Source organism: Vidua chalybeata, chromosome 18, assembly GCF_026979565.1.
Source record: "Vidua chalybeata isolate OUT-0048 chromosome 18, bVidCha1 merged haplotype, whole genome shotgun sequence".
In the NCBI taxonomy this organism is placed as follows: domain Eukaryota; kingdom Metazoa; phylum Chordata; class Aves; order Passeriformes; family Viduidae; genus Vidua; species Vidua chalybeata.
In genome coordinates, this window is record NC_071547.1 from 382,486 (window position 1) to 402,744 (window position 20,259).

Sequence of the window (20,259 nt, forward strand, 5' to 3'; positions counted from 1 at the left end):
ACCAGCACCTCTTAACGATGAAGTTTCCCCTGTACATTTGGTACCCATCTGCTTTGTCTTGCTGCCCTTCCTAACACAGAAAGGAACAGGCACAAGTATCAGAGCTGCTTGTTGCTTTGGAGACAGTATCAACAGGCCCTGGAGCAGCAAATCCTGCTTGAGGAGCAGTGACAGACAGAAAACTGTCCCTGAAGGACAGTTCTGGCTCAGAAGGAGACAACCAAGAAAAAAATCAAGCTGTGGAAGGGCTCACAGTGCCACATGACCCAGCTCAGACAGGGTTGGCTGTCACTCCTGGCAGCAGAATTAGCCCTGACAGGCAGGGGAGCACCACTTGTGAAAGCTGTTCAAAGGCAGCAGCTCCCCAGGTCATCAGACCCATTGCTTTGCAACTCCCCTCCCACTACAGGAAGCTTAAGGATATTTGATTTTTTTCATCAGTTTAAGCCTGTTACTATTTGTCCCTGTTTGTCTCCTTCTTGCAGAGTAGCCTCCTCTCTGCAGCTATGCTTTACATCCTTTTTAATCTTTTAATACTCCTCCCAAAATGTGCCTGAAATGCGCCTGAACAATCACAGCATGGCCTGGAGCCTTTCTGCAGTGCTGTGACTCTCAGCATCTGCAGTGAAGAAAGCACTCCTGTTGCTGTCATTATGGCCTCTAAAAGATTAGCACTTCCTCATTAATACCCTCATTGGCAACATTCAAAACCATGTTATTTTTAGTCTAAAACCCTGAGTCTAATAAGGAGACACCCAAACTGTATTTGTATTTGTCATATTCAATGAGCCAAAAATTTAATTAGGTTGAAGACATTATCATTGGGAGTAGCACTTCAGCTCACTAGTTGTTACTGCTTAATACTTTCATTTTAATTATTTCCTTTGTTGCCAGTCAACTCTCTCCTCCTTCCAACAGTTTCTAGGGGGTGCATCACTCATGCTGTTTGAAGCCATGTTCAGTGAACACGATTCCTTACACACAGTGAGAAAAGGTGAAGAAAAGGGCCTGTTGAAAGCAGATTTGGCCTGTCACACTGCTCTGTCTAATGGATGGCTCTCCTTCAGCAAACGGAAAAAGCTCTTTTCCTTTTCATTAGGGCACACAAAAGCAGGTGCTCCCTGTCTCTGAGGGCTGCCTGCAAACATCTGCCACCCAGAAAGGCACAGAAAGGATTTTCTAGTGCTGTGGATTTTGGATCCCTGTAGACTTTCAGAAGAGTTCACAGATTGTAACTTGCTCCTCACCTTCCTTGTGGAAGGAGATTAAAGATCAAAAAAAAAAGAAAAAATCTCTAATGGCATCCCAAAGAGGTGGAATTTAGTTGTGGAGGAGATTATGGTATCGCTTGGGCAGGAGAGCTCTCGTGAGAGCTTTGAGCAATGCCGTGACTGACAAGTACATTCTGTGAAAATAACAGCTGGGAATAATCCTTAGAACGAGGAGTCTTTGGGCACCAAATGACTCCAGACAGGAATGGGATCACAAAAACAAAATGCAGCAAATCACAGGAGCTCGAGGAGCAACAGCTGATGTTAAAGCACCCAAGTTATCAGCACTGACTCGCAGGATTTGCATCCCAGGCAGAAGGTGGTTGGGCTGAAGGGCTGGGGAGTGTTTATAAACAAAGCAAAATGCCGAGGCAGAGCCGTGGATCCGTGATTAAATGCATGAGCAGCTTGCCACAGCAGCCCGGTGCTGCAGGGGTGTAATGGATGGCTTTGCAAAGTGCTCTGGAAGGGCCAATTACTGGTGAGACCCGCAGGTGTGAGCAGCACCTGAGCTGCTGCAGGACTGCCCTCCTGGATCTGCACCTGCCAGAGGGAAGTGCCTCCTGTACATTGCCCGAACAGCCACAGTAAGGATCAGATCTGCATTAAAGCTACACGCTCCATCTTCAGCTTCATGTGCAGGGGCTTGTGATCTGTTAAAAAATGCAGATGGAGCTAGCACAGCAGCTGACATGACTTACTCGCTGTGCTGGGGTTTTCCTGAAGCCTTGTTTTGCTCCCATTCACTACAGCTACTGCCATTTTTTCCAATTTTCAATCATTAATTTAACTAAGCAGAAAATATATTTTTCCAATGGAAAACTGTTTTACTGTTTCACTGAGTTTGAGGGATGAAGAAAATAATGAAAGGAAAGAGAGAATAGGGTAAAAAGCTAAGAAATATTTCTGATTTTGCTGTAATTGCTTTCTCCATGGATGATTATGATAGCTATCACTTTCGGTTCACTGAGTAAAGCGTACAGTTTATAAAAAAGACAGAGATTTTTCCAACTCATTGGACCATTTCAGAGTAAGCAGTGAGAAGGTATTTAATAAGAGTTGGAATTGGCAGTCTATTTAAGAGAAGTTAATGAAACTGTCTCTTCTGGACAACAGAACGCAGAAGTGAGCTGGCTGGGAAATCACAGGGGGGTGGCTAAATGTGGTGAGTGCTTCTAAACTAAAACCACTACTCCTGCAACTGAGACAAGCTGGGCATCCTTCCTCTGCTACAATTAATATCTGTCAGTGCCAAACAGAGCTTTGAGAATTCTTTGTGTTCTACTTTAACCCTTCCAGTCCAGGGAACTCAGGTAGTCAAATTATTACCTGTGCTAAATGTAATCAGGCAAGAGTTGGCCCCATGGGGAAGGAAATGTGCACTCTTCTAACACTGTCACATCGGGGACCTCTTCTCACTGCTACAGAGAAGTCACTTGCCATGCAAAAAGCAATGGGACTTTGACAGGGTGGGGCAGTAAGCAAAAAAAAAAAACAACTTCTTTAGGCCCTTATATGTCAATGGATGTGCTGAATAGAGTTAAATCTTTAGATGCAGCAGAAATAAGTCAGAAAAAGAGTTCAAATGGTTCATAACTCAGAAATGTAATCATGTGCCTTTTCAAGCACATGAGCAATTCCATTAAACTAATCTGCTTTAATTGCATTAAGCTTAGACAGACTACTCGTATGCTTAAACTCAAACATATGATTAGTTATGTCCCTAAAAAAAAATAATGGATAATTCAAACAAATGCTGTATGTATGCATTTAAATAGTTCAAGGCATTAGATTCAGCATTCTATAAACTAAAACATTTAAATTAGCTCTTTGGCAGAAAATCTCTTCCCTGGATGCAAAACATTCTCATTAAGCCACAACTGAATTATTGCCCAAAATTATTTTTCTGAGAATCAATAGCTAATCCTCTGATAAAAGGTTCAAGAATAATCAATGACAACTAAAGGAAAAGTTCATATTCTATATGTGCTTGATATGCTTCAAAAATAATACAAAAATCATGATCTTAAGTAAATTCAAGTAATAAGTAGGAGATGAAAATAATTCTTTGCTCAGCTCTTTCCAGTAAACTGGTGTTGCAGAATTAAAGTTTCAGACACTAAAAAATTAGCTATTTTCACACACATAGGAAAATTACTACAGTGACCAAGTACTATTCAGACTGTCACAGGAGTCTATTATGCTTTAATTAGTGTCTCTGATCATAGACTGTTTAATTGTATTCATTTTGTCTTAAATTATTGGGTATGTTGCAGTTTTTGTATCATAAAAGCTTGGTCTTTTATGTTGCTTCTTAAATTCATTTTAGGGGCGCTATTTTTATTTACTTTAAACAAACAAATGAGCACACCAGTGGCAGTGAAGGCAGAACAAGATGTTGAGCAGGATGTTCTCTGATGTCTCCTCTGTGACAAGCAACATCTGAACCTGAGGACTGCACTTTGTTCTGGGGGAAATGCAAATGGAGAAGATGAATAATAAATTAATTTTAGGACACTAAAAGGAATTTTGTTCACAACTTTCTTTTCTGTTTTGGCTTTTAAACCTGAGCTTTGCCAGCTGCTGCCGTCACAGCAGAGCACTGGCTCACCCTGGTGCACATTCTGCAGTCACGTTTGAGTCAGCATTTGAGAGGACCTGCTGCCATATGGAAAATCAGGAACAATTGCTCTAAATAATTACATCAGTTTATTGCTGGTTGTTGCCAAGAGAAACAAGCCTTGTTGGTAATATCCACTTGCATTGCCAAGTAACTTAATTTTTCAGAAAGTAAACATGCTCCAGCACCAGCTCTTCTCTAGCAATAAACACCCTTTCTAACTGATACCATCATGACTCAAAGTGTGTTTGTTGTCAGGATTTCCTGAGGTGATCTCTGCTCAGGTGTGGGTGAGTCACCACACCTGGCTTGATGCATGCAGAGATGGTGTCTGAGCACAGCCTGGGCTTCCCTCTGCCACTGGGGAGAAATCAGAGCTTTCAGGGCAAGTGAGGAGAGCATTTAACAGGGGACATCAGCTGCAGGAGCCGTGCAGCAAGGACCAGGAGTCCAGTGGACGTGGGGTCAGCTTGACTGAGCTCAGGAGTTCAGGGGAGACAGAGCCAGGGCAGGTCCTCTCCCATCCTGCTGCCAGCAGCAGTGGAATTTGTCCTTGTCACTGTGATTAAAGCTTTCCTTTGGCAGCAGAGCCTGGCCAGAGGCGAGCCTGAGGAGGAGCCTGTTCTGTGAAACCTGCAGGCTGGCATTTTTGGACTAGAGCAGCTGCTTGGGTTTGAACTTGGAAACATCCACAAGTGTGAGGCCACCCAGCCAGGTGCTTACAGACTGAAGTGAGTGCTGGCCCGAGCCACCAGGGAAAGAGGTGGCACTGGCACCTCCTTGTGCTCCTGCCACAGCCACTTTGGCCAGGGCTGCCAGCCCTTGAGCTCATTGTCAGTGCAGGTGTGACCTGCTGGGAACTGTCCAGCCTGCTGTCCCTGCTGTCACAGCAGCTCGCTGCGCTGCCTGCCTACATCTCATCCCAGCTTGAAAACACAGCACTGAAATCCCTCTTCCTTTCTGCCTCGGCTTTGGTGGACTGAGCAGGCTTCCCTCCAGAGCTCCTTGCCCTGCAGCTCCCATTTTCTGCCCTTGGCTGTCTGGAACCACAAACCCAGCTCTGAAGGAGCCGCCTCTCCTCACATCCCGCTTGGCTGCTGCCAACAGCACGATGGGTGCCAAAGCTCTCCTGCCTCACCAAATCACACTGTGCCACTTTCATCCAGCTCTGGCTTGTGAGAAGGCTTGAGAAACTCCTCCTGACACAGCCCAGTTCTACCCACAGCGATATCCAGGAGGTGCAGGAGTCAGGGATGCCTGGCAGCCCCTTTATTTGGGGATCGCGGTACACAAAGCATTCTGCAGCCTTCGGGGATTCCTCCCTAGGCCAGCTTAACTTGTTGATCCAAAAACCACCCTGCAGTCCTTCCTCAGAGAACCTGTAGAGCCTTTCTGCTTTTCTGCTCTCTGTGTTTGTCACTGATTTGTTCTGCTGTGCACATCCACCCTCCCGGGTTAACAACCTGTAATCAGCTCCCAGGAGCCTGTAATGCTCGGAGCCGTGGGGATTTCACACCATGAAACACTTCCCGTGCACCTGTCAGATCACAGCCCTGCTCTGCTTTCTTCTCTTATTTCTTGGAAAATACACACAAGAATTTCATGCTAGACATATAAACTCAGTGCTACAAAGGCTTTATAATTATCTTTTTTTCCAATAGACCAGCTACTTTCTCCATGACATCCTCTGTACATAAAACTCTAATTCATCATGCCTCACTGCTATGTTAAATCAGGGTATAAACACTTCCCAGGTCTGATTTGAACATGTATTTATGTTCTTCTCATTTCAAACTTCCTTTGAGGACCCACTTCTGTAATGATATGTACAGAAGAACTATTCTCTATATTCTGTTTACCTTCTATTGTATTTTCTTGACTTAATTTATTTCTGTGAGGAAAGCTCTTTTATCAGAGCATATTTCCACTTAATCACTTAATGGCTCAAGTTTTCAGATGTATCAGCCCTCTGATAATCATTTTTTCTCCACTTTTCTCCCTGTAACTTGTTAGGTCAAGTCCTGAAACTGTAATGTGAAAATGACTTGGCACAAAGAGCACCTCTCAGCCAGGGTACCTGGAGAAGTCTCATTTTCAGTTAAAGTTATCCCATTCCAAATCTACAGCTGATAATACCTGGGCTAAGAACATATGCTCCTCATTAAAGGCATTACATCTTATTCCTCGATCAATCATTCATAAATCAATTTACTTATGTGCACACACACAGTTCTTTTAAAAAATAATGTGTGTTAGTGTGCAGGGCACGGTGTGTATTGAATCCACTCCTTGCAATAGAGTAAAATATCCAAGTACATGGAGCAATCTCTGTAGCTCCTCTTGTACTTATGGAGATGTGTCTTTGTCTTCATACTTCTAATAGTGCAGAAAACCTGGCATTGACAATATACAGTTATTTGCTTCCTAAGTTTCTATACTTCCTTTGTATCTCTGAAGGTCACAGGAACTCAGCCAAACCTGAAACAGTCATTTTAATTCCCAGGCTTCTCATTTCACTACAGTATAATTATCTTATTGATTTTTGTGTAGACTTATTTACTGTTTTTCTTTTCCTGTTGGATAAGTGTATAATAAGTAAACTAACTTCAATTAGGTAACTGTCACCAATATTTAAATCTTAATGACAATTTCAAAATTACATAAGTAATCCAAGCATAAAAATTATTCTTTATGATACCATTTCAGAAAAGTGGCACCAAATCCTTATCATACAATAACCTGTGCCTCAGAAACATTAAACATGAACCATCATCACATTTTTCTTCTAAGTTCCATATTCTTTTATTTATATATACAGTGTCATTTCTCTATTTGGACTAAAGCTTCCTTAGGAGATACAAAATGGAATATTCAACATCTTAATTTAGCTTTGATATATTAAATGATCTTCTTAGCCACATACACCCCTGCATATATATATATATATATATATATATATATATTTCAGAAACCAGAATTTGTCCTTGTATATTCAGAGGTAGCTTTGTGTGCGCCTTACATTTCCCCTCCAGACTTGCTGGTGCTATTTTAAAGATGAGTCACTCTCAGAGGCCACCACCCCAAGAGGCTCAAGGCACTATGATATAAAGTCTGCTTGAATTTAGGCACACATTTAAATCCAGTGTAAGTCTATGTGCTTTGTAATGTCAAGAGAGTCTTAAAGATAAGCATATGCCTAAATGTTATACTGAACTGAGGCTGGAAACAAGGTCTGGCCGCAGAAGGAGCAGAAGAGTTGCAATAACCCAGTGCAGATTAATGATGCTCTGTGAAATTCAGCTCTTGACTATAGCAGGAAGAGGAAAGTCTCCCTTAGCAAAAGGGAAAATAATGAATCAGCAAATGCTGGAGACTGTAATAGGCAGGGAAACACTTCAGCTCCTGCTGAACCACAGATTTCACCCTGTGCAGCATGCAGCTTTAATAAATATAGGTTAACTGGCTGCATTCAAGAGGAGGATACCTTTAACAGTATTTGCTTTTACTGAAAAGAAACACTGTCAGTGTTCTGGGAGCAGCCCATGGTGTAACACTGCTTGTGGGAGATTGTTGTTATAATTTCAATGAGAAAAACTTACTTGAAGGCATTAGCATCTCCATGGACCTTGTAGCTGTCTGCACTGATTCTGGAGATGACTCGTGTGACAGCAATGAGAATGCCAATGTTGACCTGGAGGAGGAGGAGGAACAAGCCTTGGTCAGGAAAGCAAGTGGCTGAGTCCGAGGAGCAGGCTGCCCTGGGAGGGCATTGTACAAACACAGCAGGAAACAGAAACAGAAACAGAAACTTTCTGTGCTCTCTTTGTGCAGCAAGAGAGGTTTCCAAGGCTGGGCTGGTGTGGTTTGTCCTGTGTCAATGATTCCCACCCCCACAGCTTTTCTCCTTCCTTTAGGAGCTCCCTTGCCTGTTCAGGAAAAGCCTGGATGGGTGCATTGCCCCATGGCCAAGGTGCTCAGGATCCCCACACACAAATCAATACCCTGACTGTAAATCAACACCCTGATAGAAAATCAATACCCTGACTGTAAATCAATACCTGACTGTAAATCAATACCTGATTGTAAATCAATACCCTGATTAAAAATCAATACCCTGACTGTAAATCAATACCCCAATTGTAAATCAATACCTATTGTAAATGATTACCTGACTGTAAATGAATACCCTGACTGTAAATCAATAGCTGACTATACATCAGTACCCTGATTATAAATCAATACCCTGATTGTAAATCAACACCCTGATAGAAAATCAATACCCTGACTGTAAATCAATACCCTGACTGTAAATCAATACCTGACTGTAAATCAGTACCTGACTGTAAATCAGTACCCCGATTGAAAATCAATACCCTGACTGTAAATCAATACCTGACTGTAAATCAATACCTGACTGTAAATCAGTACCCTGACTGTAAATCAATACCTGACTGTAAATCAATACCTGATTGTAAATCAATACCTGACTGTAAATCAATACCCTGACTGTAAATCAATACCTGATTGTAAATCAATACCTGACTGTAAATCAGTACCCTGACTGTAAATCAGTACCCTGACTGTAAATCAATACCCCAATTGAAAATCAATACCCTGACTGTAAATCAATACCTGACTGTAAATCAGTACCCTGACTGTAAATCAGTACCCTGACTGTAAATCAATACCCCGATTGAAAATCAGTACCCTGACTGTAAATCAATACCTGATTGTAAATCAATACCTGACTGTAAATGAATACCTGACTGTAAATCAGTACCTGACTGTAAATCAGTACCCCAATTGAAAATCAATACCCTGACTGTAAATCAATACCCCGATAGAAAATCAATACCCCGATAGAAAATCCATTCCCTGGAGCTGAGGCTGGAGAGCTGCAGCCACCCCTCAGCGAGGGCCCGTGTCTGTGCTCTCGCTGCTTTGTGCTCTGTGTGCACAGACTCTCCTGCCACACCTCGGGGGCTGCAGCTCCTGTCTCTCACCAAAGCCCGCTCACAATTTGGGTACAAGAGCATTTAAAGGAGCAATGGTAAATCTGGACTCTGCTCTTCAAAGGCCCCGCTCTTTTTGATGTCAGGTCCAGCAGAAACATCAATAAAATGAAAAGAATCCTCAACAGAAAAGTAGGAAATCTTGAAAAGACTAACACTGAAAATGTTCAACAAAAGAAAGCTTGTGCTGGAGTCACAGGTGAAGGAAGAAGGAAATCTTTATCACTTAAAGGAAATGTGGCAAAGACTGTCTTGCTGTGCAAAGACCTTGGGTTTAAAGGGGAAAAAAAAGGTAGACAGTGTGAAGGTGAAATACATATTTCCCCCTTCCTGTCCAAAGTTGCACATCAGCTACGAAGTGTCAAGAACAAGGGTAGAACAAAACTATCCTGAACTACAGAACAAAAAGAAAGAGAAGACTTCAAAAAAAGTGTTGTTCCTCAGTTAAAATTCAATTATCATCCTCTACTTTGATGAGAGGTGAATTAAAGATGTTTAAATTTGATTATAATTATTTTCTTGTGTTTTTTTCCAAATCTTCTGACCCCTTTTTTGATTTAAGATTTCTAAGGGCAGATCATCACTTGCTGTAAAATCAGAGCATATCTGTAATAGTTCATTTTTGCCATGGCTCTTGAGTTTATCCAAAGGCTATCCTGTGGAACTGCCAGCCCCTCAATAACAAGTGTGCCTGTTGTTCAATCAGCTTTACAGAGATAAGAGGTGAAATTCAATGGTCTTGGGATCATTTTCCCTATTGCTACCAAATCATATTTTGTAAATAACCCCTGTAAATCCTTTGAGGTGGTAATGAGCATATTTGAAAAAGCCATTTCTGTGCTGTACTCAGAGCCTTGCAAACTCTCACTCGAACTGCACCACCAGGAAAATATCAATTTACAGGGGAAGCAAGAGAGGCCTGGCCACTGCAGGCCAGTGTCTCCTCCTCATTCCCTGCCTGCAGCACAGCCTCTGCTCCAGGCACACAGATGCTTTCCACAGAATCCCCTGAATTCTGCCATACCTATGGAAACACACCAAGGCAGCAGATGGCTGATAACAAACAAAGCCTTCTGCCAGAAGTTTTAACGTCTCGTGTCAAAAATTCAGGTGCTTTGTCAAGTCGGATTTTTTCCCCCTCGACTGAAGACACACCCCAGAGCAACTTGGGCTGATCTTAGTTTGGTTTGCAAATTAATTGCAAGGACTTTCTGTGAAGCTGCTTTAGGAGGATGATATAGAGATGATATATGTGTGTGGTGGTTTGGGCTGTGGGGGAGAATGATCTTAAAACCTTAAGATGTAGGTAGAAGCCAAAAGACCTACATATAGAAGGAACTATTTCCTTCATCATATCCCGTGACTCAAACCCCAAGGAAAGAGCATATTTGGTATGGGAATCCATATAGGGCTGGGAGGTTCTGTGAATTACTGCCTAGAAAAGAATGTGTGAGTGTTTTTCCCCAGTCACAGTCCCTCCACATCATTCTGGTGTAGGCTCCATGGTGTCTGGATTGCCTGTGAGGCTGGGGCAGGATAAAAGTGGACTGTGTCTGCCTGGTCTCTGGGGAGTGGGAGTTAAAAGGAGCAATCCCCCTCTTTTCCTCACAGCATAATCCTTTTTTCTTGGCAGAGACACTGTGGCTCGAACTCGTCAAAAACTGCTTTTTGAGAAGTATTTTCAGACTTAAATGCTAGTTTATGCAGCTGGTGGCTAATTTGTTATTTAAAGAACACAGGCACACATGCACACACACCAGATAGTGTTTAGCCCTGTTATTTCCCTATAGGCACTAACACATTTTTCAGCTGGAATATCCAATGCCCAGAGAGGTAATTTGTCAGCTCACTTGCTGCTATTTTGGGCAGAGCTGGGTTTAGACTGTTTAACAAATTGCTCTATGTGGATCAACCTTGTGAGCTCACTCTTTCTCTTTCTGAAAGTGTTTGTATCCCTACAAGAACATAATTTGAGCTGCACGAATGTTATATATCATAAGTCAGAGCCAGACAGTTAAACTCTTACTTTCTCTGCCAAGCAGCTGCACATGCAAACTGTTGGAGGCGGTGCTCAGGTGAGAGAGCATTTCACTGCCTGGTGTGTTTTGGTTGCCACCATCCTTGGACAGCAGCCTGGGAAGGTTTGGTGTCACTGACTGCATCTCATTTCCTCCTTTGGTGCTGAGCAATGGCCAGACAGCAAGTGCAAATGTGAGGAGAGGACATATGAATATTGGATATATTGGATTATTTTAATTGCTCTCCAATCATCAATATCTACATACCTCTGACTGTAAGGTCACATACAGAAGTTCAGGGTCTACCTTCTGTGTGCCAAATAGGTCCAGAGGTATGCAATGGTAAACACTGTATATGGATAGTGTCATATATATATATATATATATATATATATATATATATATATATATATATAGTTATACCCATGCACAACAGAAGATTTCGGAGCAGGAACCAAAAATTTCTGGAGAATTCAGGACTGCAGTTTCACTGGGCTGGCACAAGGTCTGACCCCAGGCCTCCAGCCAGTCCTGCTGGCACAGAGTGCAGCAAGGAACAGCAGCTGCTGTGCTGGTACCTACCAGAATTACAAACATCGCTGGTGCCACAAAAGCCCAGATTGCTCCGTTCTCCAGTGAAAGCCAGCAGCTGCAGGGGAAATCAGAGTTGTTTCAGAGGAAACACACAATCATTTAATTAGTAATGTTATTAATTAAAAAAAAAAAACCCAACCTATAAAACAACCAAAAGAGAGTGCAAGAAGACTGATGAATTTTGAAAGCAAGAGATGTGATAGCACATCAGGAAAAAGCTCCTTTTCCCTTCCCACTGGGGATCCAAGGTGGGATCTCACTTGGATTTGTCACACAGTCAGTGACACCTCTCTGCCCCAGCCCACCTCCACAGGAGTGCAAAGATGGAAATGTTTTATTTGCAATTTGTTGTTCTGGTGTCCTCAGCCACAGGCTCAGTGCCGGAGCACTGTGAAATTGGAGTGAATTTGTCTCATTGCAGCCAGGGACAATTTGAAGCCCTCCCTGCCTCCCCTGGCTGGTGGTGGGGAAGGGGCTGGCAAACACAATCAGGCCCTTCTTACAGCCCTGAAGAGATGAACCAGTTTACCACATGTGAAATTATTCTAGGATTAAATCCCATGGAGTTCTTTCAGATAAACTTGCTCTTCTTTTCCTAAATTAGAAAGGAAATTAATTTTCAAAGTTTTGGACATTATCCAGTCCAAATTTCAGGTGTGTAACTGCAGTTTTCTTTGGAAGATTGAATATCTTTAATCAGTGGTTACTCTCATCTTGGTGCAGGTTTTTCCCCCCTGAGCAGGGAGCTCACTGAGGAGCTCTTCAGTGAAAAGTAAGAAAAACATCCCAGGAGCTTTTTGTGTATCATCTCTGTGAAAACCAAACTTGAGGCTTCTATGTTTAACAATATCTCTACACAAGTCATCCCTTTGCAGACTCTCTCCCCTGCTCCTCAGGAGGATCTTGCAGCACCACAGCCCAGTTAACACATTTATAAATTTCCTCCACATCAGATTTTCATCCCTGTGGCACCTGCAGTGAGGCTTTTTTCATACTCACTTGCCACTTTCTCCATAGCTGTCCAGGGACGACGTTGCAGAAATGACACAGATCACCAGTGGGCAGCCTGCAGCAAGGCACAGAAAGGCAGATGCTGAGGCAATATTAGGAATAAAAGAACATCTTCCAGCAAGCCCTGCAAGTTCTGCTAAATTTTGTATGAACAGAACAGCTCAGAGTCATTTTCAAATTAAGTCTAACTTGACATCCTCCTGCAGCTGTTTAATCCAACACTAATTAACTGATGTCAGACAAAATGACTTTTTAATAAAGTACTAGTTTAGCTGTTAAACTGAATCAGTGCTAATTTCCTTGGGAATCACAGTCCTGTTTAAGCCTGGTTTTGGCTTATGGACTTTCTGCCTCTTGCTATCCAAGCAGTGATACATGTGAAGCAGTATCAGCCTTATTTTAACCACTTCCCCCCACATAAGTGCATTTTTGCTCAAGAATTCAGAACAACTCAGGAGAGCAGAGTTTCTCACAGGGATGCATGAATAGCAGGTGAGAGGACAAGAGTGGTGACATTTGGTTATCCAGAGCATCACACCCAGCAAGCTCAGACTGCCTCAGGGGCCCCACCAAGGTTGAGTTTAGCATGAACATGTCATGGGTCTGCAAGATTTCTGTGTTTGGAGGAAACTCTGTTTCCAGATGGCTTTGACTGATGCAGTGGGCTGTGCCCTAGGAGGTGAAGAAACATTCATGAGATAACACAGGAATCACACAGAGGCAGTTCTGCTCCTGATCCACAGGAATTGCACAGAGGCAGTTCTGCTCCTGGTGACACAGGAATTGCACAGAGGCAGTTCTGCTCCTGGTGACACAGGAATCACACAGAGGCAGTTCTGCTCCTGGTGACACAGGAATCACACAGAGGCAGTTCTGCTCCTGGTGACACAGGAATCACACAGAGGCAGTTCTGCTCCTGGTGACACAGGAATTGCACAGAGGCAGTTCTGCTCCTGATCCACAGGAATTGCACAGAGGCAGTTCTGCTCCTGGTGACACAGGAATCACACAGAGGCAGTTCTGCTCCTGGTGACACAGGAATCACACAAATTACAGAAGCAGGTCTGCTCCTGGTCTCAGAGCTGCTCTGGCCCCAGCACTGCCAGGTCCTGTTGTGCCACTTCATTCCAGGAGCTGGAGAGGAGGCAGAGGGTTTATTGCCAGCAGTTCCGAATGCAGTAAAACCCATCCCTTCAAATATTAAATGATTCCCTGCTAATTCCTGTATGATTTAATAAAATGTGAAGGTTTGAGCTTTGATCATCTTACAGAATTTAATAAACAGGTCCCAGACAGAGTATTAGACATGATAGCTTAAAGTTTCAATTTTCTTTTTAGTTCTTTAGGTTTTCTACATGAGGGTTTTACAAAATTCTCTGACAGGCAATTTCTACTTAATTTTACCACTATCATCCTCACAAATTGTGTAAAGTTTTCCAGTACTGGCAGAAACATAATTTTTGGAAGAAGTATTTTCATTCTTCAATAACTGCAGCTAGAAGCACATTTATAAATATTTCTATATTGATATGAATATATATTTATAAATATGGGCTATACTCAGTAGTTAAGAAGCATTGTATTTTTAAAGATTCTGTGTCTTCTATACATGAAAAAGCCACAAATAATACAAAAAAAAAAACAGGCTGTAGAAATTCTGTGGCAGACAATTCAAAACAATTTTAGGACATCAATTCTAAAAGGATAAATATGCTATTTATCGAGAAAGATGGAGCATTAGACACAAATGAAAGTGTATTTCCCTCCAATGATGAAAAGATCTACTCTGCTAGATGGGGATGAGTATATTCTCCCATTTATATGGAGGATGTTCATTTTCTATGATTTTCTTCTGCTGTGTTACATCATTTGACAGCTCAGAACAGTCTTCAGTCTGTGTCAGTTTCTGAAGGAAAGGAAATGGCTGGAATGGGAAAACATCCAGCATCACAAACTCTGCCACCAGCATCCTACAAATGGTGGGACAAAAAAGCATTGCCACAACCACCTCTGCCTGGTGTGCTGAACCACCACGGCAAAAAAGCAGTTTTGGGGATTTTTGACCCAATCATGCCTGGTTTGTTTTGGTGTCTTCTGAATCGCTGCCATGTTACAACCAACAAACCTGGCACAAAGTGCCACATGAATGTGGTGGTACTGAACCTGTACACAAGCAGTGAGGGCAGAGCAGAAAACCTGCCAGCTGCAGCTCATCCCCTCAGCCTGGGGGATCCCGTGCCCACCAGGGGACTGTGGCCCCCAGACACAACTGCTAACAAGGTTTTTAAATGAATGAGGAAAGATGCACAAAATAAAAAGGACAGAATTTTAAAAAAAGGACAAGTAGGTAGCTCTTGAAATATATATATCTCACAGCATTACTATCACCCAGATCTGCATGGTGCCAAACAGATATTAAATATTTCAATTATGACTGCAGCAGATCTGTATTATTGATGCAATTGTTCTTCCTGTATCTCCAAATGAATTTGGAGAGAAGGAAATATAATGCATATTTTAACATATTTTGAAATTGCCTGCAATTGCATGGATATTCCTTTTCTATTTTTCACACCTATTTTTGACTCAGTGAATGAGGTTCCCTCTCCTTCCGAATGTGGAGCTTTGTCAAGCACCACTGCTGCTCTCCAAGGGCTGTGACAGCAGGTGACTTTGCTCTGCTGGCAGGGTCTGCAGCCCTTTAAATATGTTAAAATACTCAGCTCTGGCTCTCCAGAAATGCACACGGGTTATGCTTTCATTGTTGCATCTAGAAAGCCTTGAATTATTGTCTGAGGCATTCCCATGTCACAGAACCACTTCTTCATTCCTAATATAATAATACTGGAGTTCTGTGCACACTTTTAATTTAAGGATTTCAAGGCACAAAGCACCTACCAATGAAGTCTTGTGACAATTCTGTGCTGCTGTGCCCGTTTTTCATGCACGACTTTGCAGAATACAGCTGGAATAAGCCACTGGTGTGAGTTAGAACCAAAAAAAGAACACAGCGGTGTAGTGAGATTTCCCTCCCTCAGTCCTGCCATTGGTTTGGCAATCAAGGGTCTGATCTTGCCTGGAGAGGCTGTGGCATTCCCTACAGTGGAATTAAGCTCAAGGACTACACGTCTTGAAGTCTGATTGCAGTCAGAAAAATGATGCATTTTCTCATCCAACAGACCTACTGTCAGTAAGGCAAACTGTGATCATAAGATGACAATTTCAAATATGCTTCTGAATATAATCTTATCCCATAGTGAGGAGACTTAAAGTAAGCAGCTACTAAATGCTTACCCCATCCAATTCCATAATAATATAAGTGCTTGCTTTCTTCTGACCCAAATACTTTGATCACCATGCTGTAAAGATGAAATCCTTCCACCAGCATCCATGCAAACGCACTCAGGAAGAAAAAATGAAGGAGAATGGCCAATATCTTGCAAGGCAGCTAAATTAAGAGTAAAAATGAATACATTAGTTCTTGGTGATACAGTCACGTCGGTTTTCTTTTTCTTTTTTAACTTCTATAGACATTTGCAGGCTAAATGCTAAATCACTGAAGTAAAACTGTCTTAAAAAGAAAGCAATAGACAATTTCATTTTCCTACTGCATTTTCAGTTAGCTTCAGAGTAACAAATCCTCTTACCTTAAAAATAAAAAAAACCTAACAACACTGCCAAATGTGGTGTGGAAATCCAAATGTGTTATTTATTTTTAACAGTAGGAGCAATACTCCCATTAAAGTCTACAAAATATTTAGGGAATCAAAACTGAGTGTCTGCACCTGGTTGCTGAGCCTGTAGTAAATACAGGAGTCAAAGAAGTGGGGTACAAGTGTTGTCCTGTACCCTGCTGCCTGCTTTTCCTTGAGGTGCTCCTCTCAGCCATCTTTAATTTTTCTCTAAGCCTCTGACCAGCCTGCTTTAAAAATAGGAGAATGGAATCTTTTCTTCTTCCCCAGCCTCAGGTGCTCCCCCCGGCCTTTCCTCACTCTCTGCTTTTCCCTTTCCTCACTCTCTGCTTTCCCCTTCTTCCCTCTCTGCTTTTCCCTTTTTTCACTCTCTGCTTTTCCCTTTCCTCCCTCTCTGCTTTCCCCTTCCTCACTGTTTGCTTTTCCCTTTCCTCACTCACTCTTTCGAGGAGGTCCCAGCAGAGTGGCTGTGCCCATCACTCAGTGACAGAGCAGAGCTGGCTGCATGGATGTCCCCACAGGGATGTCCCCACGCTGATGTCCCCTCAGGGACATCCCCACAGGGATGTCCCCAGGTGATGTCCCCTCAGGGATGTCCCCACAGGGATGTCCCCACGAGAGGACCTGGTTTGCTCTGCCTCAGCTCAGCTGCAGCAGCCCAGCCCTGCCCCACAGCCCTGCCCTGTCTGTGGCAGGTGGCTGGGAGGGACACTGTGCCCTGCAGCTGTGCCACCCCTCTGTGGCACCTGCAGAACTCCCAGGGCTGCCTGCAGCCAGCCCTGGGCTGGGAAGGCTTTTGCCTTCCTCAGCTGGACCAGCCCCAGGAAGGCTCCAGGCAGGTGGAGGCTGTGCTGGGGAGCTCCACCAGCAGGAACCAGTTTGCTGCCTCAGATGTTACTGGTTAGTTCCCTTGGCTGCCTGAGCTAAGCTGTGCTGTGATTTTATTCTTTCTGTTGATGGTGTGGGATTTTGTACTCCAATGAAAATAAAATGCTGGGACTTGGTAGCATAATGAAAATGGAGGCTTTCCTGTACAGACTCACTTGGACATTGCAAGGACATTCTAATGCAAATCCAATGGGACTACCTGTGTTCCAAAGCAATAAATTTGGGGTTAATTTGTGTAAGTGAGGTCTGTATGTGGTTTAGTATTTCACAAAGTTCAGTGACATATTATTAAACCAGATTAGCTTATTGACAAAAGCTGTAAGAGCCTTTCCAGTTAATTTTATCACAAGGCTATAAAATCCATTTTAATGCCTTTTGATTTCTACCAGAAGATTAGTCCACAAGAATCTAAATGCAACAAAAAGCTGACATACAGGCTAGCTCTGTCAAATGGATATTTTCCAACTTTTGACTAGCCAAACAATATGAATCACAAAACAGCAGAAAAATAACACACACTGAAGTAGCAGGAGGTTGGTCTGTATAGAATTTTGTATAATACCTAGTTGCAGATTTGTACATAAAATCCATAGCAAAGTTGCTGCTTGTTCTGGTTGGGTTTTTTTTTTTTGCCTTGATTATTGCTTAGAAGTTACTGTTATATGGCAAAATTGCCTTCTGTAAAATCACTGAGAAGCTGAGCCCAAAGCATGTCTCTCTTGCTGCACCTTGTGAAACACCCTGCTTTTAGCAGAATACTCCTACAAAGGCAGATCTTATTCCTGCAGAGGGTCTGTGGAAATAGAAAAAGCAGCCCAGCCAGCAGCAAGGTCTGTCCTGTTATTGCTGATGAGAAAGTAAAGCAGGCTTTCAGAAAGGCCTCCCAGTTTGTCTTTTTTTTCCCCCGAGGACAGTCTTAAAACAGATAGGTAATTTTACAGATACATCACAAACAAAAGCAACTTGTTTCACCTCTCCATTTGGATGTTTCCAGCAATGCCAGGCAGGAGTATTGAGTGAGAAAGAGATAAATACCCTGATACAGAACTGCAGATAGAGACACTAGATTTGCTGGTTGTGCTGGGAAAAACTCCGTGCTGGCTAACACCTTATACTTCAATTTTCATTTTCCTGTGTCTCAATAACATAAAGACATAAAAAGACATCCTGATTTTGCGAAGAATTGCCTTCCTGGAATATACCATGATCAGTTAACTATTAATGATAGGTGTCAATGACCAGCTTTTTATAAATAAATGAATAAATTAGGTGTACTGGAAAGATTAAAGTCCTGTTTGTGAAGATAGAGCTTTGTGGTGAAAAAAACACTATTATTCTACAAAAGAAAAAAAAAACATCCACTGTTATTCTACAAAAGAAAAATTGCTGTAGAATGAATTGTAAATCATTAAATAACGCATCTGAAAAATAGCAGGGAATGCTGTATGACATATCTGCAATCAAAACCAAAATATCCCCAGAGACAGAGATGGGGAAAGGATGGGGAGGCTCAGGGCAAGGAGGTGATGCCAGCCTCGAGCAGGGGGACACAGAGGGTCCTGCAAGGGCACCCAGATCGGCTCTGCACCGACACACCGGCCCTGGCAAAGATCACAAATTCACACCTGTAGTGTAAACAGTGCCTCCCTCTTTCTGTAAACGACCGTTCAGCAGTTCAATTAAAGCTGCAATTAAAGGTATTTAGGCTGCTGTCAGACCTGCTCAGAGTAGGTAAGGACAGGAGACCAATAAAAGGATGAATCACAACCCCCCCGGATTCCAAGAGGACAACGCAGTATTTACACCACGTCTGCCAGCGTTCAGATCTTTACACTGTTATCCCATACAATTACAGCTGTTATAGAGAAGGTAGGGCTAAAAAATCCACGGATTCTGTGAAGCATTTCGTTCACAAAGCCTGGTGTAAAACAGGTCTTGCATCCTTGTGCTACCATCCCGATTTCACCAAAGTAGGTCTGGGGTAGGTTTAAGAGGAAATCTGCACCTATTAAACTGCCACCTGTGTGAGCATTTCAAGAGCTTGACTAAACGAGCAGGACCTGAGTGTGACCAAGGCACGCTGTGGATGTGGGTGGCACTGGGGCTGGTCCCTGGAGAACACGGCTCTATCTCCTCCAGCCCACACCAGGACACACAGCTGGAGTTTCCACCACGGAACAGACTCAGGGCCGTGCTGGCCCCGGTCAGCTGTAAAGAGGCTTTCACACACCATCTGAAGTGACTCAGCTGAACTGTCTGAAAATTTGGGATGGATGAAAAAGAAAAACCTGTGAGAATGTGACACACTGTCCTGCTGAGTGAACCTTCTACTGCCCTCAAGCCTATGTCCTTTCAACAGGGTTTAGCTCTCTACTTAAAGAGGATTATTTTCATGCCTGGTTTCAACTGTCTTCAGTTTCATCTTTTTCTGCTCTCCAATGTCTCCATTTTATTTTCCTTCTAAACCATCCAGTTTCATTTTCTCCCTTGCACATTGCATGACTCATTCAGGACCCACCCGAATGTTAAACAGCAAAAGAATATGAACTTAGTTTTCCAAAGTGCTTTTAGGTCCTCAGGTAATGACTGCCTGTGCAAACCAGACATTACAGTTATTTATAAACCTAACAGAAATTCAAGGGATCCCATTTGAGCTGAATAGAAATTTAGGTAGCTGTTGTATTGGCAAAATGAACAATGTGCAAACCTCATATTAACTTCTACTGAGAAAAAACACCACCACCCCCCCAATAATAGAAACCACTGGCTGCTTCTGAAAAATAATGTGGAGCACCAGCTGGTCACAAAAGTAGACAAGTTTTTACCAGCACAAACACAGGGCACCCTGGAAGTTTATTGTAAAATCAGGTTTTGTTTCTGCTCTTCAGGTGGAACTTTCCATCAAAGACCTTAACATTGCTTTAAATTGTGTTTTTAAAATTAACAGCGGAAATAAATTGGTTTTACTGGTATGTGGTGCTGTTAACTTGGCCTATTTGTCTTAACCTAAGCCAGCTGTTTTAGATGCCAGATTGAATGGCTTAGACCCTGGTACTCTGCCTAAGGAGCTCCCCCTGCAGCAGGATGGCATTTTTTGGCTAAGGCCTGTTAAAGACCGACCTCGCCATGCAGAAGCTGCCCCCAGTGGTGGGG

At 42.7% G+C, this 20,259-nt stretch overlaps 1 protein-coding gene across 2 annotated transcripts in view; it reads right to left on the reverse strand.

The window, feature by feature from the left end:
* Positions 1–20,259, reverse strand: part of ADGRD1 (adhesion G protein-coupled receptor D1) — a 129,992-nt gene that overhangs the window by 16,648 nt on the left and 93,085 nt on the right. For both annotated transcript variants that reach the window (XM_053959641.1, XM_053959640.1), the window contains 4 exons: positions 15,821–15,974; positions 12,515–12,581; positions 11,504–11,570; positions 7,491–7,582 (listed from right to left, as the gene is read on the reverse strand). In XM_053959641.1, the coding sequence (XP_053815616.1) occupies positions 7,491–7,582; positions 11,504–11,570; positions 12,515–12,581; positions 15,821–15,974 (380 nt within the window). The remainder of the gene's footprint in view (positions 1–7,490; positions 7,583–11,503; positions 11,571–12,514; positions 12,582–15,820; positions 15,975–20,259) is intronic.